Below are 15,868 nucleotides of genomic sequence, written 5' to 3'. Positions count from 1 at the left end.
GGTGCTGTGCCCACACCAGTTCTGCACCCACCAGCCTCCCTGTAGAGCTCAGCTCTGCACACCCCCTCTCCAGGTAAAATGGGGTGAATAACACTCAGTTTGGTGTCTCCCAAGGGTTTGAAGAGGCTGCAGACACGAGGCCACAGGAGAAGCCCAGGGTGATGACAGCAGGGTGGCCAAGTGGTACATGTTGCCTCTGTAGAAGCTGTGTGTGGTGTCAGAGGGAGGAGGGATGCACAGAAGCATCTCAGAACTCAACAGGAGATGGGTCCATCAGGCTCAAGCACCAAAGCTTCTGCAAGTTTCCCCATCATCAGTCCCCAGCAATGTGGTCCCAGCACAAGCCCTGCAATCCCTTCCTCCTGAAGACGCCCTGCCTCGCCTCATCCCAGAAAAATGTGATTATACAGCTCAAAAAGTAGAGAAAAAGCTTGATTTTTCTGTTGGGCTTTCAGTTCTCCTGTTTTCCAAGCCATCATGCTCTGCTCTGCCCATGTCCCCAGCCCTGGGCTGGGGAAGGGTGGACAGGTCTGAAAACACCTCCCTGGATGAGCCTTTTGCTTTGTGCATGTCTGTGGTTTAGCAAATAATCTCAGTTTCTAGATTTGGACTTTGTCCTGTTTCTAAGACTTTCCAGAGCACCACATACACAAGACACTTCTCTTTTATTGGACTTCTTGTTTCTGGTTTAGGCTGAAACCTGAATAATTGGAAGCAAAAAGACACCCTTGTGCTGGAAGCATCCCGGCGCCCAGCACAGCCCTGAACATGACCACAGAGAGTTTTGCAGATTTCCTGAATAAGCTCAAGGAAATCCATGAGAAAGAGGTCCAAGGTAAGGAGACATGAGAAGTCTTATTAAAAACTGGTGGAGGTTCATTTCTTTGTGCTGCCACCTTCATCTGTTTGGTTTGAAATAACCCAAAGGGAGGAGGAATGGGTGTGGATTAGGGAACTTTGGGAATTAGGGCTCAGGAAGCATCAGCTATGGGGATGGATGGGGACACAGGGTCACAGCCTGGCCCTCAGGGGATCACACCATCCAATGGCACCTTGGGATGGTTTATCCATCTTATCTCAGTGGAGAACAAGATTTATTGAGAAAATCAGTAACTTTTTGGACGATGAGGAGGAGCAGGAGAGAGAGGGTGTTCCTGCATCCAGTAAACCTGGAGATATCCCACCTGTGGGAATCCCACTTGCTTCAAGAATTGATCATGAGGGTTTTGGCTCCTTTCCTGCTCCTGCTGCCATGGTCTGTGGTAAGGGTGAACTGGGAGGTTTGCAGAAGTGACACACACCTGCTGGGCATCTTCTCCGAGCAACGTGGATTGGAGTATATTTGGATACTGAGGGCTCAAAGGAAAAGTGGAAAGATGCAATAATCTGTAAGGCTGAAGCAGCGGGAGTATGAAGCTCTGTTAAAGAAAACCTTAGAGTCAGGTTAGAGACTTTATTCCTCTAGGGAATAGATTATTCCTCAGATCATACATTATTAAAATAAGAACCATTAGAATAAGCAACCAAACACTAAATCCAATTGTTTTCCTATTAGAATAATTCCCAGTATCAATACTATGAACCAACCAACAGCGCTTTTGGAGGATCTGGCTGATGAATTTATTCTTCGCTTGTGTAGTTTCAAGCCATGTGAGAGTTAGAGGAAACTGTTGAGCAATTCAAACCACATGTTTACATCTACTTTGCATAAAATGGATTTGACAAGGTGTAACGTCTGCAGATCCATCAACGAAAGCAGTTCTTGTTCAGCTGTAAATATCCTCCAAGATGCTTTGCAGCTCTGAGAGTTGTAAAATACTGCCCACCTGGGAGATGCGTGCTGTAAGGAGAAATAACCAGGAACAAAACTGAAACAGACTTTCTGGGGGTGGGAGGGGAAGTGCAGACTCATTAAATAGTGGAAATACAAAATGTGTTCACATCCTGTACAACTTTTCCAGCTACGTTAATCTGTGATGTTCTCTAGCACAGGCAATGGGTTATTCCTTCTTGGGAATAAGGTTTGTAAATTGGTGAGGTTTCTGCAAAGCCAGGTGTCCTCCTGAAGTTCCATCATTGCATTTTGTCTCCAAAGTGTTGGGGAATTGACAATAAATACCCACCTCTCCATCTCTGTTAATTATTCCAGGTCTGCAAAGCAAGCTGAATGAGAGGACGACGGAGAAGTGCCGGTGAGGAACACCAAGTCTCCTCTCTGCACGCCATGGAGGGTGAAGGGGAGGTTATGCCACTTCATTTTCAGATCCTCCAGACACTCCTCCAGGGCTGCCTGAATTGGAGAGCATGATTTGCCTTTTTGACTCTGCCAAACTTAAATCTTTTGGTGACTTTTGCCATGCAAGTCCCCAGCACAGGCAGGGTTTGGGGTGATTCCAGCCCACCTCCACTTTACCTTCCCACTGGCAAGTGATGCTTGTGCCCATGGACACTTGTTCTCTTGGGGAGCCATAAGCAGGGTGGAAGCAAGCTGCTAACTCCATGGGTGGGTGTTTCAGGTCCACTTTACCTTCCCACTGGCAAGTGATGCTCGTGCCTATGGACACTTGCTCTCTTGAGAAGCCATAAGCAGGGTGGAAACAAGCTGCTAACTCCATGGGTGGGTGTTGCAGAGCAGCATCTGGCCTCTAACACATTTATTTCCCCTCCTGCTGCACAAGCAAAAGCAATTCAACCATATGGATGTGTGGTGGGCTCAGAGCAGAAATCCTTCCCCTTGACAGGGTGCTGTGGGTAAAGGCACAGATCTGAGGGAGAAGTCTAATAACCCTCTTCTCTTTTCTCTGTTTCTACAATTAGTGATGCTCAGAGAATTGAAGAGTTGTTTGCTAAAAATCACCAGCTAAGGGAACAACAGAAGGTCCTTAAAGAAAATGTAAAGGTGTTAGAAAACAGGTAAGATTTCTTTTTCAACAGGGTGCTGTTCAGTGGCAGTGAGTGCACCCTCCCAGGAGGAGAGTTTGGGGTTTACTGTCTTCCCAGGAGTGGGATGGAGCTCATGAACTTCTTTTTTGCTTGTACTTGGCTGCTGGGAGAGCTGGGAGAGCCTGGACATGTGCAGAGGAGCTTTCCAAAGCTGATGGTGGTGGGGCTGGATCTGGAGGGTGGAAGGGTCAGGGCTGGGCTGCAGGGGTGATAACACATGGGTGATGGGTGATAACTCCATGGGTGATGGGCTGGGTGCACACGCTTCTCCGTGGGGAGGGCAGGAGCTTATTTCCCCCGTAGGAACTGTATGTTAACAAGCTGTTGGCCGTGGGTTTTCCCCCAGGCTGCGAGCAGGTCTCTGTGACAGATGCATGGTCACCCAGGAGCTGGCGAAAAAGAAGCAGAATGAGTATGAGACGTCCCATTTCCAGAGCCTGCAGCACATCTTCATCCTTGGTATGTGTAAGCTCAGCTTTGGCTGGCTGGGTCGCTGCTTAGTTAATGCCTCTCCCAGATATTTGCACATGAGCCGCCCCGTGACCTGGCACCCAGGAGAAGTTTGGGGATGGGGAGAAGGGACACTGATGTGAGTGTAGGGACCTTGAAAAATCAGACCTGACCAGGACTGTGGATGGCAGCCAATGTCACCCCCCCAAGCAGAGGGAACTGCTTGCACAAAGCAGCAGAGCTGGGGGGTTGTAGCCCTCCACACCCCTAGAACAATGAGAGATGCTCACACCAAGAGCAGCCTCCAGCTGGCCAGGCCATGGCAGCTGCCTGCAGAAAAGATGCATTTGGCACCACAGAAGCAACACTCTGGCAAAGACAGGAAAGTCACAGCAGCAGCTCAGTGTGGATAAATGGAAATCAAGCAACACGTGTGATGGATCTTCTCCTGAGCCTCTGGCAGAGCTCCCAGCACTGCTCAGGCTCAGGGTGTTTGTCCTTTGGAATCTGGCTGGTCCAGGCAGGGTCATGGGGATAAAGGAGAGAAGACATTTAGGAGGGATGGAGGGGTGCCAGCCCTTGGTTTATCTCCCCAGTTATGCCATTGCTCCCCGAGTGCTGCTTTTGAGCACAGTCCATCCCACCGCGCCACAGCCGCCACCCTGGATGGTTCACACTTGTCCCCTGAGCTGGATGGGCTGCAAGCAGACCCCAATCCTGACCAAACCCCAGTTGGAAAGTTGCTCCCTTTTAACCCTTAGTCCCCAGCGTGTTTTCAGCAAAGAAAAGAATCACAGAACGGTGGGGTTGGAAGGGACCTCTGGAGATCATCCAGTCCAACACCCTTGCTAAAGCAGATTCATCTAGAGCAGGCCACACAGGACTGCATCCAGGTGGGTTTGGAATCTCTCCAGAGATGGAGACTCCACACCCTCTCTGGGCAGCCTGTCCCAGGGCTCTGGCACTCTCACAGGAAAGAAGTTTTTCCTCATGTTTAAGTGGAACCTCCTGTGCTCCAGCTTGTGCCCCTTGTCCTATCACTGGCCACCACTGCGAAGAGTCTGTCCCCATCCTCTTGACATCCCCCCCTTTAGATATTGATAAACATTGATAATGTCCCCTCTCAGTCTGCTCTTCTCCAGGCTAAACAGTCCCAGTTCTCCCAGTCTTTCCTCATAAGAAAGATGCCCCAGCCCCTTAATCATCTTTGTGGCCCTAAATCATCTTTGTAGCCCTACAAATGTGCCATCTCTCCAAAACCTGGTGCCAGTCCTTCTCCCCTATGCACCCCAACAGGCTGTGAGGAGCATGAACTCTCTCCTTGCAATGCCTGAATTCTCTGAACAACTTGTGTCCCTGCAGCTAATGAGACGAACCGCCTGAGGGAAGAGAACAAAACTCTCAAGGAAGAATTGAAGAGGCTCCGAAGCCTGGAGTAAGTGCTCACCTGGGTTTCATTCACTACGAGGGGTGTTGGTAAGAGTAGAGGCATCCCTGCAGCTGGGCTACAACCTGGCCACGGCATCCTCAGGGGTACTTTAGCACCTAATTCCTATGGATTCCTGTAGATGTTTGATGACCTGTAGACACCAAAACACCCATAATGATCTCAAGTCCTTGTTAATCTTTGCTTGCTCCCCTGTTCACCTACATCCAAGGATCCAGTTTTTGGGGAACAAGGGTATTCAACACCCTACCATGGGGGACTGCTCATGGGAAGCAAAGCCCTAGGCTGCTCACCACAGACCTCAACCTGGGCTTCCATGGCTTTTCCATGGCACCAGGTCCCCTCCTGCAGCAGCCAGAGAGGGTCTGCAGGAAGCAGGTTGTGTCTTGGGGAAGGGAGAGTGAGACATAAGGGACTGAGATGGGGTAAAGAGGGAGAAGTGATCTGCACCAACAGGTTCATATCCCAGCAGAGCGCTGTGCTGAGAGCCAAGTAACCTGCCAGGCTGGCCAGTATATACAAATCAGCTCATTCCTCAAGGGTTTAAAGTCCAGAGGAATTAGCACCGAGGGATTAGTTTAGGAAAGTATTTTCTTTGGAGCACAGAAGCACCATCCACTTAAAGAGAAACTCCCATTTTTACTCCCCGACGCTTCCCAAGGCCTGAGGAATTTCAGAGCTGTAGGTCAGGTTGGGTTTGCTGAGCACCAAGTGCTCCTGCTCTGCTCTGCTCTTCCTTGGGCTGCTGAATAGGAAGATTTCCATCCCAACACCTATGTCTCAGCATCAGGGTCCAGCCAGGACTTTGCCCACAACATAGCAGTGGGTCTCCAAGACTCAGCAACTCCCTCGTAATAACCAAAAGCATCAGCTCCACCAGCTCAATAGGATGAAGGGGAACAGCTGCCACATTCCTCATCTGAATCCACCCCTACATCAGGCTCAAAGCCCAGCCAGGGACGTCCAGGTTCTCACAGAGCTTTTGCAATAGCTGCAGTTGGGTTTTGGCTTACCCAACGTCGTGGCTTCCTGCAACATTACCCAGGGCCAAGTGGGGAAATCAGACCTTGAGCTGTCATGCTGGCTCTGTCCCATGCTCCAGCCTGCAGCTGAGCTAACGATAAGCTGCAAGGGAAGGAGCTGAGCCTGAGGAGCCGGTATATCCACATACATGTAAATATAAATATGTATATTTATATATCGGGCTTTACAACTCAGAGCTCCCAGTACAGTGGCTCTCAAACCTTCCTTCTCCTGCCCCTTCTCATTCATTCGTGTCCTTCTTCTTTCCACAGAGACAGGACAAAGCACCCAGGAGTCACGTCCAAAGAAAGCAGCTCCACCCCAAGCTCCCCCTTGGCTTTACTGTCCCCAGTGAGCAGGAACACCAGCAGCGAGAAAGCAGCTCACAGGGGAGCAGAAGAAGCTCACCATGATGTGCCAGGCCTCGAGCTGGGAGAAGGTGGGTGCTGCCACCCTTGAGGGACCTGGGGATGGGAAGAGTGACTGAGCCATGGTGCAAAGCAACTCTGGGAAAGGGTCTGGAGAACAAAGGCCAAGCTGTTTGCAACTCAGATGGACGTTGCCATGGGCAGAACAGCTGCTGGGGGTGCAAATGCATGCCAAGGGAGAAACATGCCGCTCTGTATCTGAGCAAAAGAGTGCTGGGTGCCCTCACTGTAAGACAAGTGCTGTTGGACCTGACACCTATTTCATGGAGAGACCATTGAATGTATCCACCAGTGCAATGGAGGGTACTTTCAATCAGGTGCTGGCTTGAACCAGATGGAAATTTTGGCTCCAAATCTTCAATAGAAGGTGGTTGGTACCAGTCAGTAGCATCCTTGGGAGGTTGCAAGATTCCAGCACAGCTGCAGGGCAGGGCAGCCTGCAACAGCTCTGTGGGACCATCACAGGGGCTGGTTGTGTCTTTTTTGCAGAAAAGCCTGCAGGACAGAGAAGTTCTCCAAGCAGTAGGACTTCCCCAGGCACTGTCCTCCAAGAAGTCAGCCTCGCAGAAATGGTGAGTTGCTGGAGGTAGCCTGATGTCCTCAGGACTTCTCCCCACCACTGTGGTCAACTGAACTGGATGAAGAAAGGTAGACTGGGATAGGGAAAAAGTAGGAGGCACTTAGGGGGTGAAAGAATTAGCCAGACTTGGGCAGTTTGCCATTGTCAGAGCCAAGGAGGACACCCACCAAATGCCAGACATGTCCTCTCTGCAGAAGTTGCCACTCTCTGCAAGCAAAGCATTGGGAGTTTGGCACAGGCTCCTGTCCCTGCTGTGAACGTGCACGTCTTTGTTTGCTCCTGTGTTTATCCTCCATGACAACATGTCTATCACCCCTGAGTCCTCTGCCCATCACTCTGGTTCCTCTCTCAGATGTCTTGCTGGGGAAAGCTCTGAGGAGTGAAGGACCTGGGAAGATTGTCCTGAGCCACGTTTCAGTGTAGCTTATCCTGAGTTATAGAGTCAGCTCTCCATTATCTGGGTGAGCATTGTGAGTGTTGGAGGAGCCTGGAAAACATGTAAACTGTGGGAGTTGTGGGTACTGAGAACAAATACACCACAGCAGCCCTGCCCAAGAGCATCACAGATGTCTCTCCATCTGCAGCATAATGAATATTGGGATTTTCAGAGGGCTTGGCCTGCAGTGGTTCCCATTTTGTGCATTGATGTGAGCCTGCCATGCTTTTCAAACACAGAGAGTATGTGTCAGCGAGGGATGCTGAGTGATATGGTGATACTGGGCACCAGGAGATGAGACTGCAGGACCTGGAGCCCTGTTCCTGGCTGTGGGAACTCAAGCTTGCATACACACCCACACAGATGCTTCTGTTTTGGCACAGGCTTCGCTTACCTGAACTCCACAGAAAACTTGCAAGAGCAGGAGAAAAGGGGTTTTGGTAAGGCTGCAGGCAGGCTGTGAGGATAATTAATAGGGATAGCAGGAAGGGTTGGTGGCATCTCCAGGTGGGCAGGGGAAAGTCAAGTCAGAACATGTGGTGAGCCTTTCATGACAGCAGATGGAGATGATGATGTCCTGGCCTCACAGCCAGGTACTCCATTGGAAATACAACCATCAAATCAGTCCATGCCAGGAGCTTCCATGAATAAAGTCTAGTGGCCTGACTAAGGGTCAGGGAATTTGCAGGGTCATACCTTGGTTAAGTGTGATAGTTTCACCAAAACCAGGACATTAAGCCACCAAATCATGGCTTGACTTGAGAGGAAGCACAAGACTTCCTGGGCTACAAATCAGTGCAGCCAGAAGATAAAGAGTATTGTAGGTCCCACTAGAAGACATGAAGGGGAAATTTCCTGGGAAAATCAATAAATATGGTTGAGCTGTTGACCAGAAATGTATCAAAGAGGGCACTTAGGAGCTATGTGTCTTCTTCATGCTGGTGAAGAGCTGCTTGGTGGGGCTCCCCTTAGCCACACGCTGCCTGGGGTGCCCAGCAGAATGACTCACCTGGGCTTTCTCCCCCTGCCACAGGCATCCCAGAGGATTGCCAACCAGCTGCATGGAACCATTGCCCTGGTGAGACCTGGCTCCAGACCCTGCCTCCTGGAAAAAAGTCCTTCAGGGTCAGCAGTGTCCTCACCTTCATCGGCAAGGAAGACTCCTCTCCCGCCGGAGCGAGCAGAGAGCCCCAGCCTTGAGAGGTGAGTTCTGGGCTTGTGGGTCAGGGTGCGGAACAGTCTGCAGCTGTCCCACCAGGCCGACTGCAATGAGATGGCCAACATTCACTGCATCTGCCCACCTTCTTCTCCAGACTTCTCCCACAGCTTTGGAGAGAGGGGATCTTCCAGTTTACACCAGCAAAAAAAATTACTGGAATGCAGTCTGATGAGATGAGCCTCTTGTTACTCCAGTTTCATCAGACAGGCTCAGAAAGTGAACCAGTTGCCCCCACCTGCAGCCAGGAGGAGAAGAACTGGCCTCACCAGAGGCAGCAATCCCTGCTCCTCCTTATCTATTCTAATGGACTTTCCTGCAGGGCTCAGCGCTTCCTTGGGCTTATCCTGCCCATGGATTTCAGAAGCACAAAGGGCTGAGCAAAGCCAGTGAGTTCACCTGTAGAGACAGCCAGTTTCCCAGAGTGGGAGTAGATCTGCCAACCATTCCCAGGAACAGCTTGCACACACAGAAGCTGCCAAATAACCAGCAATAGCAGTGATTCGGTTTGCAGGGCAGGTCCATGCACTGTACCAACCTTCTTAGCACGGCTGTGAAAATGTCCTGTTGAGTGATATTAGGGGAGGGTGGACTGTTCCTCTGTCCTGGAGGTCTTCAGGCTCACCAAGACGCTAAGAAAGCCCCACGGTGGGTAGTTGGGATGCTTCTGGCTGTAAGGCATGGTTTGAGAAGTGACTTTTCAGCTGCATTGCTCAACCCCCTGCCTGGAGCTGCCACAGCCCAGGGACAGGAGAGCGATGTTGGGTGGTGGGATGGTGATGGCTTCTGCAGTGAGTGCAGTGGGGAGACCCACTGCTGGCTGCCTGTCCACTGCAGCCACCAGGACTCTTTTCCCCAGTACAGCACCCAAAGGCAACCATGGTGCATGGGGCCAGGAGCTCCAACAGGCAGCAGAGCATGGAAAGAGCAGGAGAGACCATGCACATCATCTGCAGGAGCTTGGAAATTGCATGAAAATTCTCTAATTAATGTGTTCCTTTTTTTTTTTCCCTGCTTCTTTTAGTTATTTACCAGCAAGCAAACCAGACTCCCTCAAGGTTGCTCCATCCTATGAAAACCTAAAGCTGACCACCCAGAGAGAGCAGCTATGCCTTCTCCATAAGCACCTTTCCCTGCACCAGCTGGGGTTGGTGAGTAACTGTGCCTCAACCGACCGGGACATCAGCAGCTTCTCCAGCCATTTACTCAAGGCCAAAGACACCGATGGCAGGATGAGGTCACGTGATGGTTGGGAAGACCACGCAGCTTTGCTGAAGCTCCCTGCTGCCATGGTGTACGTGAGGGATCAGCAGCTGGAGGAGAAGCTGCATCTCCTCAAGCACAGGGAGCGGCTGCAGCATTTCCTCATGCAGCAGTGCCAGCCGGGCCAGCGGGCAGATGGAGACTCAAAGGCTGTGCCCGAGGAGAGGCCCCTCTCCCCGTGGCCGAGCATCACACCAGGATGCAAGGAGGAGAGGTCCTTCCTGGAGGATGTTGCAGATGAGAAGGAAGAGAAGGAGCTTTGTCTGAGCCGGGATGGCCCTGAGCTCCGAGGAAAGGTGGAGGCAGTGAAGGACGATGGTGCAGACACACCTCTGGATCTGTCAGACTCCAGCCGTGGCAGGGAAACGGGCTGGCACAGCCGAAAAGAGCCACGGGGGGCCAGCAGCCCCCGGCTGAGCCCTGGGGACAGCTCTGCTGTGCCAGCAGCCCATGGTCCCTGCAGGAGATACGGGACGGAGCAGGATGACTTGCGCTTCTCCTACCATTGGCCCAATGCCTCCCGGGCACTGTCTGGTGCTGTCAAGGAGGAAGAGGAGGATGAAGCTGTGGTGAGTATGGTTCATGTTGCCATCAGTTGTGGCCCCTTCCCTTCCCTAGGGAGTCCAGCACTGGTGCTGGCACCATTGTGACCACCATTAACATCCGGTGGGAGGGTGACTTTGCTGCACGTGAAGCTGACGGGGATGTATTTGCACATGGTAAAGCCACAGCCACTCATCCCCAGCTCTCATTCCCCACCTGCCCTCACATTGGTGCACATGGGGTTTCCATCCAGGTCCAAGGACAGGTCCATGCAGAACGGGTGCTGAGCTTCCCTGCAACATGCCACAAGCACATGGAAATACCTCCATGATGCTTGTCCCCATGGGTGTCACAGTCCACCCCTTACTCCATACCATTTACACCATGCTCATTTACATCATGCTCATTTATTTGGGTTGTCAAGCACTGGAACAGGCTGCCCAGGGAAGTGATGGAGTCACCATCCCTGGAGGCATTTAAAGGATGTGTAGATGTGGTACTTGGGGACATGCTGTAGTGGTGAACTTGGCAGTGCTGGGTTTATGGCTGGACTAGATGATCATAAAGGTCTTTTCCAACCAAACTATTCTATGATTCTATTCTCAGGTTTCACACTTTTAATACATTTCAATATATACTCACACATATACACACAGAGATCATTCCCTTAGTTTATGGGCCATTTTCTTCAAAATGTCTATTGGGTTCCATCTGTCATGACAGCCTTTCAAGGTAGGAGAGATGATGTGGAATTTGCACAGTCAATGCAGCAGGTGACATTGGACACAGCAGGATGACAGTGTGTGGTCTCTGTTGCATGCTGCATCTGGACCTCGTAGCTGGTATATCCAGTGTGGTCCACGCCCAGGGTCTGTGGGTTGAAGATGTTGACCTCAAAGAAGTTGTTGGGCACCAACTCTGGTTCCATCAGAGTTCACTCTTCATTAACCTGGGGAAATTCTCAATATAAAGCTGTTGGTATAATACACAACAACCATGGCCATGATGATATGTGATTCATGTCCCCAGCAGGGGCTGGGACAGATGTCTTTTCCTGCTTGGTAAAGGTGGCATTCGTGCTCCCTGTATCTTACAGCTCCCTCTCTCACGGCCACATCCAACAAACAAGTCCACACCGAGGGACCCAGAGACCCTTCCAGAGACCGGGGTGAGACTGGCTGTCAGTGCACAGAAGGAAGAACCAGGTAAAAAGCCCCAGGCAGATGTGACGATTAAGAAGGCAAGAGAAAAAGGTACATTTTGGTGAAGGCACCTTACAGCTGGGAGCTCTCCGTGCTGGGCTCTGCAGGTGACTGAAGCCATAGCTAAACAGGACTTCCAGGGGCCAAGGTACTCCTGGCTTCCAGCTCTGTTGGGCCATCAGGGGAACTTTTCCCATTCCTGTCTTTGAGGGCTCAATTTTCAACCCTAGGGATGCCCAAAATTCAGGCCCAGAATCTATGGAGAGATACTAACCCCGGCTGTTATGGAGAAGAGCCCAGTATCTCTGCCCAGCACAGGGCAGGAGCCACCCATGGGGTGTCCTTGCAAGCTCTGCAGAGCACCCTGCACTCAGCTGCTGACTGGCACTGAGGTTCCAGGAGCTAGAGAGGTTGATTTAGCACAGATCCATTGGCAAAACCCACTCCACGGTGAGCCACGACAAGACAAGCTGGCTGCTCCAGCATTACCTGCCCCTCTCAGGGAAGCAGAAGCTCAGAAGTCACCCCAGCAGAAATGGGGAAAATGCAAGAGGTTTGCAGGACTAGAACTGGAGAAACCATCCCTGTCTGTGTCCCCTTGCTCCACAGTGTGCCCTGTGCTGGCACGGCACGTAGGGCTGAGCATAGAGCGAGAGATGCTGGTACCTGCAGCAGGTAGGACAGGATGCTCTCCTCCCTTTCCCTTCTCCATCCCCATAAAAGCCCTTTCCATTCCCAAAACCAGCAGTGCCCTTAGTCTGGGGACAGGTGTTTTCTCCCTGCCCAGCCACCACGGGACATGGGTGCCAGGTTTGGCTGGGTGGGTGGGAGGCAGCAGCCATGGGGAGCAGAGCAGGAAGCACGTCTGCTCAGGGCTGCTCAGTACCAGCCCTACTGGCTCGGCCAGAAAGTTGAGCTCTCCTGGATTAGTTGGTCTGGGCGTGTCGGAGCGGTTTGGGAACAACTCTTCGGAGCAGGATTTTAGAGGGTGGAAAAAAAAAGAAAGGGAGTCCTCTCTCTGTGATTTACCTGCTAAGGAGATACCATCATAGCAGAAGAATTTCAGCTGATTACATTCTGGGTGTGGGAATACAGGACTTTCTTCTGTTCTCACCTTAAGGTTGACACAAAGCCCAGGAAACAATACACAAATACTTCTGCACTTTCCAGTGAACCTTAACCCCCAGAAGGATAAAGTAAGGATGAGATCAGACTAGAGGGGCTCTGAAAGCACCATCGTTTGCTCTCCCACGCAGGCAGGGACAGCGTGGGAGGCTGTCCTGCCCACAGTCCCACCCCAGCTAGACCTTAGTGTCAGGAGCAAGAAGTATTGAGGTCTTGGAATGTCCCTCAGAAGAGGGCACAGCTCTGTCCCCAGCCCTTTTTCCCCCTCGCAGCCAGCACAGATGTGCCACTGTGGGTGCAGACAGGGTGATGCCACCACCAGCATGGCTTGGTCCCTGGCCCGGGCAGCCTCACTCTGTGCAAAGGTTGGGTGCGTGTCTGGTGCGTGCAGGTACGTGTCTGGGGTTGTGTAGCCTCAGGGTCTGTGTGCAGCAAAATTCTTTACTGGGCAGGGAAGCAGCTCCCCCACCTTTCCTTCCTCTGCTCCTCCACACATGGTCCCTGCCAAGAGCCACCGACCAGCACCGGCAGCAAACCTGGGGATCGTGCATTGTGGCCTCTTTACCCAGACACGCTTCTCCTCACCTGGATCTAGAACAGAAAGGTGCAGTCTGGGATTTTAAATACCTTCCAGCTTCCCAACCTGCATGTGGCCATGGACTTTGGGGCAACACTTGCAACCTTGGGGTAGCAAAGTCCTACAGATACAGCTTTATTGGGAGCTGGTTCCCCAACAGAGTCCTGTTGGATCTCCCACAAACGTTCACTCCAAGCCACGTAGCTTGCAGTGCCTCTGCTTTGCAACACAGTTTATTGCTGAATCTGTCTTCTGCACTGGTGGCTCAGCACCAGCTTGTGAGCTTGTTGAGCCCCCTGCCAGCCAGAAAACCCTTCCTTTTCTGTTTCCTTAGATGACGATGACTCTGAGTCTGGGAAGCAGGAATCTGATGAGCCAGACACGACGGACAGCGAGGTGTGTTTGCTCTCCTCAGCTCATTAGCTCAGGCTGTTGGGTCTGAGAGGTGTAAGACGGGTTGTCCCCACCCAAACTCACTCCAGAAGCTGATGGCTCTTCCTACATGAAGTGCCAAACCCTATTCCCACACTGTTACCCAACTTCTTGCTGAGGGATAGAGTTATCACTTTTTTTTTAGTTAAGAGGGTTTATGAACAACAGTGTTTGTCACCACTCCATAGCAATGGTCACAAAGATTCCCAGCAATGCAGCCAGGTCATCAGCTCCCTGGGAAAGTGAGGTACTTTGTGACTGACTGCTCTTCTTGTTGGTGTAGGTGGCTACTCCGTATGAAGATGATATCCTACAAGAAGCCCAGGCTGATGAGAAGTATTTTTGCACCAAAGACAAAGCTCACGCTCTGCAGAAGAAGAGAAAAAGAGGACAGGATCCCTGGACAACAGGTAGGGAGGAGGAGTTCCTTGTGGCATCAGCTCAGGTCTACAACTTCTGCTGCTTCCCTAGAGGCTCCTGTGAGAAGTGCCTGAATGCAGTAGAAAGGAGGGTGCTCCTCCACCATGGGCATCCCCCAGCTGCAAACAAATGTTTGCCCAAGGTGATAGAGTGGAGTCTTTCATTTCCCTGGGATAAGACACGCTGTGCTGCATTTTGGGAATGGTTGTGTCTCCAGCCAGAGGAGCCCCTGCTAATGATTAGCCAGGGGAGCCTGGGCAGGGTGGCCAGGAGAGCAATCCCAAACACCTAAGCTAACAGGGCTAAGTCCCTCATGTTTGCTTAGCCAGTCAGGGAGGTGGTGATTGGAGAAGGCCAAATTCCCAGGGGTGAGTTATTGATGTTCAGAGAAAGGTTCCTGCCAGCTCTGTTGATCTTCCCATGCTGCTGTGGAGGTTTCCTTGCTGACAGAGGAATGTGTTGTACCCGTCTTTCCTACCCATGAATAAGCAGAAAACTGCTCCTGATAAGGGTGGGGATAAGTCAGTGTGTCTGTCAGGTCTTAAAAATTGCTCTGTCAGAAACACCCCGCTGCTATAACCCGCTTTGTACCCTCAGTGAGGACAGTTTGTGTCTTACACATGGAGAAGGCTGGTGCTTAAGCATGGAGGGAGCTTGTTTAACAGCAGAGTGCTGCCCCTTGCTCTGTGCCCAGCCTTTGGAGGTGCCCACTCCCCTGGGGACACCATGGCAGAGGATTTGCTCTACAAAAACAACTTCTTGGAGCAACGGGGAGGAAGCTGCCCAAATGGGGATGTCCCAAGTGAGGGCTGGATGCAGTTGTGGCAGGAATGGGGTGATGGAGAGTCATGACCCCTCTCTCAGCACATGGTGTGAGCCATGTGCCATACTGGAAAGGGGAGAACTCCACGAAATGCATCCTACTGGTCTGGGTACCCTCCCAGACACACTCCTGCACCAGGTCCATTCTCTGCCTGTTCCTGCTTCACATGTTGTTTCTGTTTCCAGGGTCACAACAGCCTCCCCCAGGTACTCGTGCACCCCACCTGTGAGAGGGATTTCTCTTCATCTTACCTTTTCAGAGCTTTGCTTCCTCCTGCGCTGTCCCTACTCTGGGACAAAGCCACGTTGACCTCATACATGCAAATCCATTGCTCTGTGGTTAACTCCTGTGGTCACCTTGCTGTTTACAGGAGTTAAGAAGTCAATGAGAGGAAGAAAGAAAGTCAAAGTGGAGCAGTGCTCAGCAGGGATCACGAAGGAACCAGAGAACTGCTCCGCTTCCCACAACGATACCTCCAAGGAGAGCTAACAGCAGGGCAGGATGAGAAGCAACACAGACGCTGCAGACCAAAGGAGAGGGCTTGGAGACCTCAGCATCTCACCTGCACTGGGAGAGTGATTCCTCCTGCCATGCTGGGCCAGGCAGTGGGGAATTCATAAGGACTCATTAATGAGTAGAATACCCTGAAAATCCTCACTCGGTGCCCTGGGAGAGGCTGGACAAGGAAGAGCTGTGCAGGTGATACCTGGAGCAGCCAGGTCACTGCTGGTGGAGCAGCACATTCAGTGACCCCCAGCCATGCACTGGAGCAGACCCTCAGAGTGCTGCTAGGATGAGGAGACCCCTTTGCAGCACCCACCTTGGGTCAGGACCATGTTCTTTCCTGGGATTTCATGCAAGGAGAAGGGAATTCCACACCCTGTTCCCTATGTACAATGACCTGGTGGCTGGCCAAAGGGTGGTGACCAAGCTGAACACCACAGGACCCCATCCACAAAC

At 51.7% G+C, this 15,868-nt stretch overlaps 1 protein-coding gene across 1 annotated transcript; it reads left to right on the top strand.

Moving 5' to 3' along the window:
* Window positions 1-768: 768 nt before the first annotated feature.
* RBBP8NL (RBBP8 N-terminal like) lies at window positions 769-15,397 on the top strand. Its single transcript, XM_029083995.1, has 13 exons — window positions 769-835; window positions 2,150-2,192; window positions 2,818-2,913; window positions 3,290-3,402; window positions 4,756-4,828; window positions 6,136-6,302; window positions 6,781-6,863; window positions 8,341-8,510; window positions 9,548-10,355; window positions 11,426-11,582; window positions 13,568-13,629; window positions 13,949-14,075; window positions 15,279-15,397. The coding sequence occupies exons 1-13, from the start codon at window positions 769-771 to the stop codon at window positions 15,395-15,397; spliced, it is 2,085 nt and encodes a 694-aa protein (XP_028939828.1).
* The last annotated feature ends 471 nt before the right edge of the window (window positions 15,398-15,868 follow it).

Source organism: Antrostomus carolinensis, unplaced genomic scaffold, assembly GCF_000700745.2.
Source record: "Antrostomus carolinensis isolate BGI_N321 unplaced genomic scaffold, ASM70074v2 scaffold4483, whole genome shotgun sequence".
NCBI classification, from domain to species: Eukaryota; Metazoa; Chordata; class Aves; order Caprimulgiformes; family Caprimulgidae; genus Antrostomus; species Antrostomus carolinensis.
The sequence above is the reverse complement of the archived record's forward strand: the minus strand, read 5'-3'. Positions and strand labels throughout refer to the sequence as shown.

Bases quoted from the DNA above. Each gene is read 5' to 3' on its own strand.
- RBBP8NL (XM_029083995.1), top strand. From the start codon at position 769: ATGACCACAGAGAGTTTTGCAGATTTCCTGAATAAGCTCAAGGAAATC. The intron at 4,829-6,135 runs GTAAGTGCTCAC...TTCTTTCCACAG, and splicing joins AAGAGGCTCCGAAGCCTGGA to AGACAGGACAAAGCACCCAG. The intron at 10,356-11,425 runs GTGAGTATGGTT...TGTATCTTACAG, and splicing joins AAGAGGAGGATGAAGCTGTG to CTCCCTCTCTCACGGCCACA.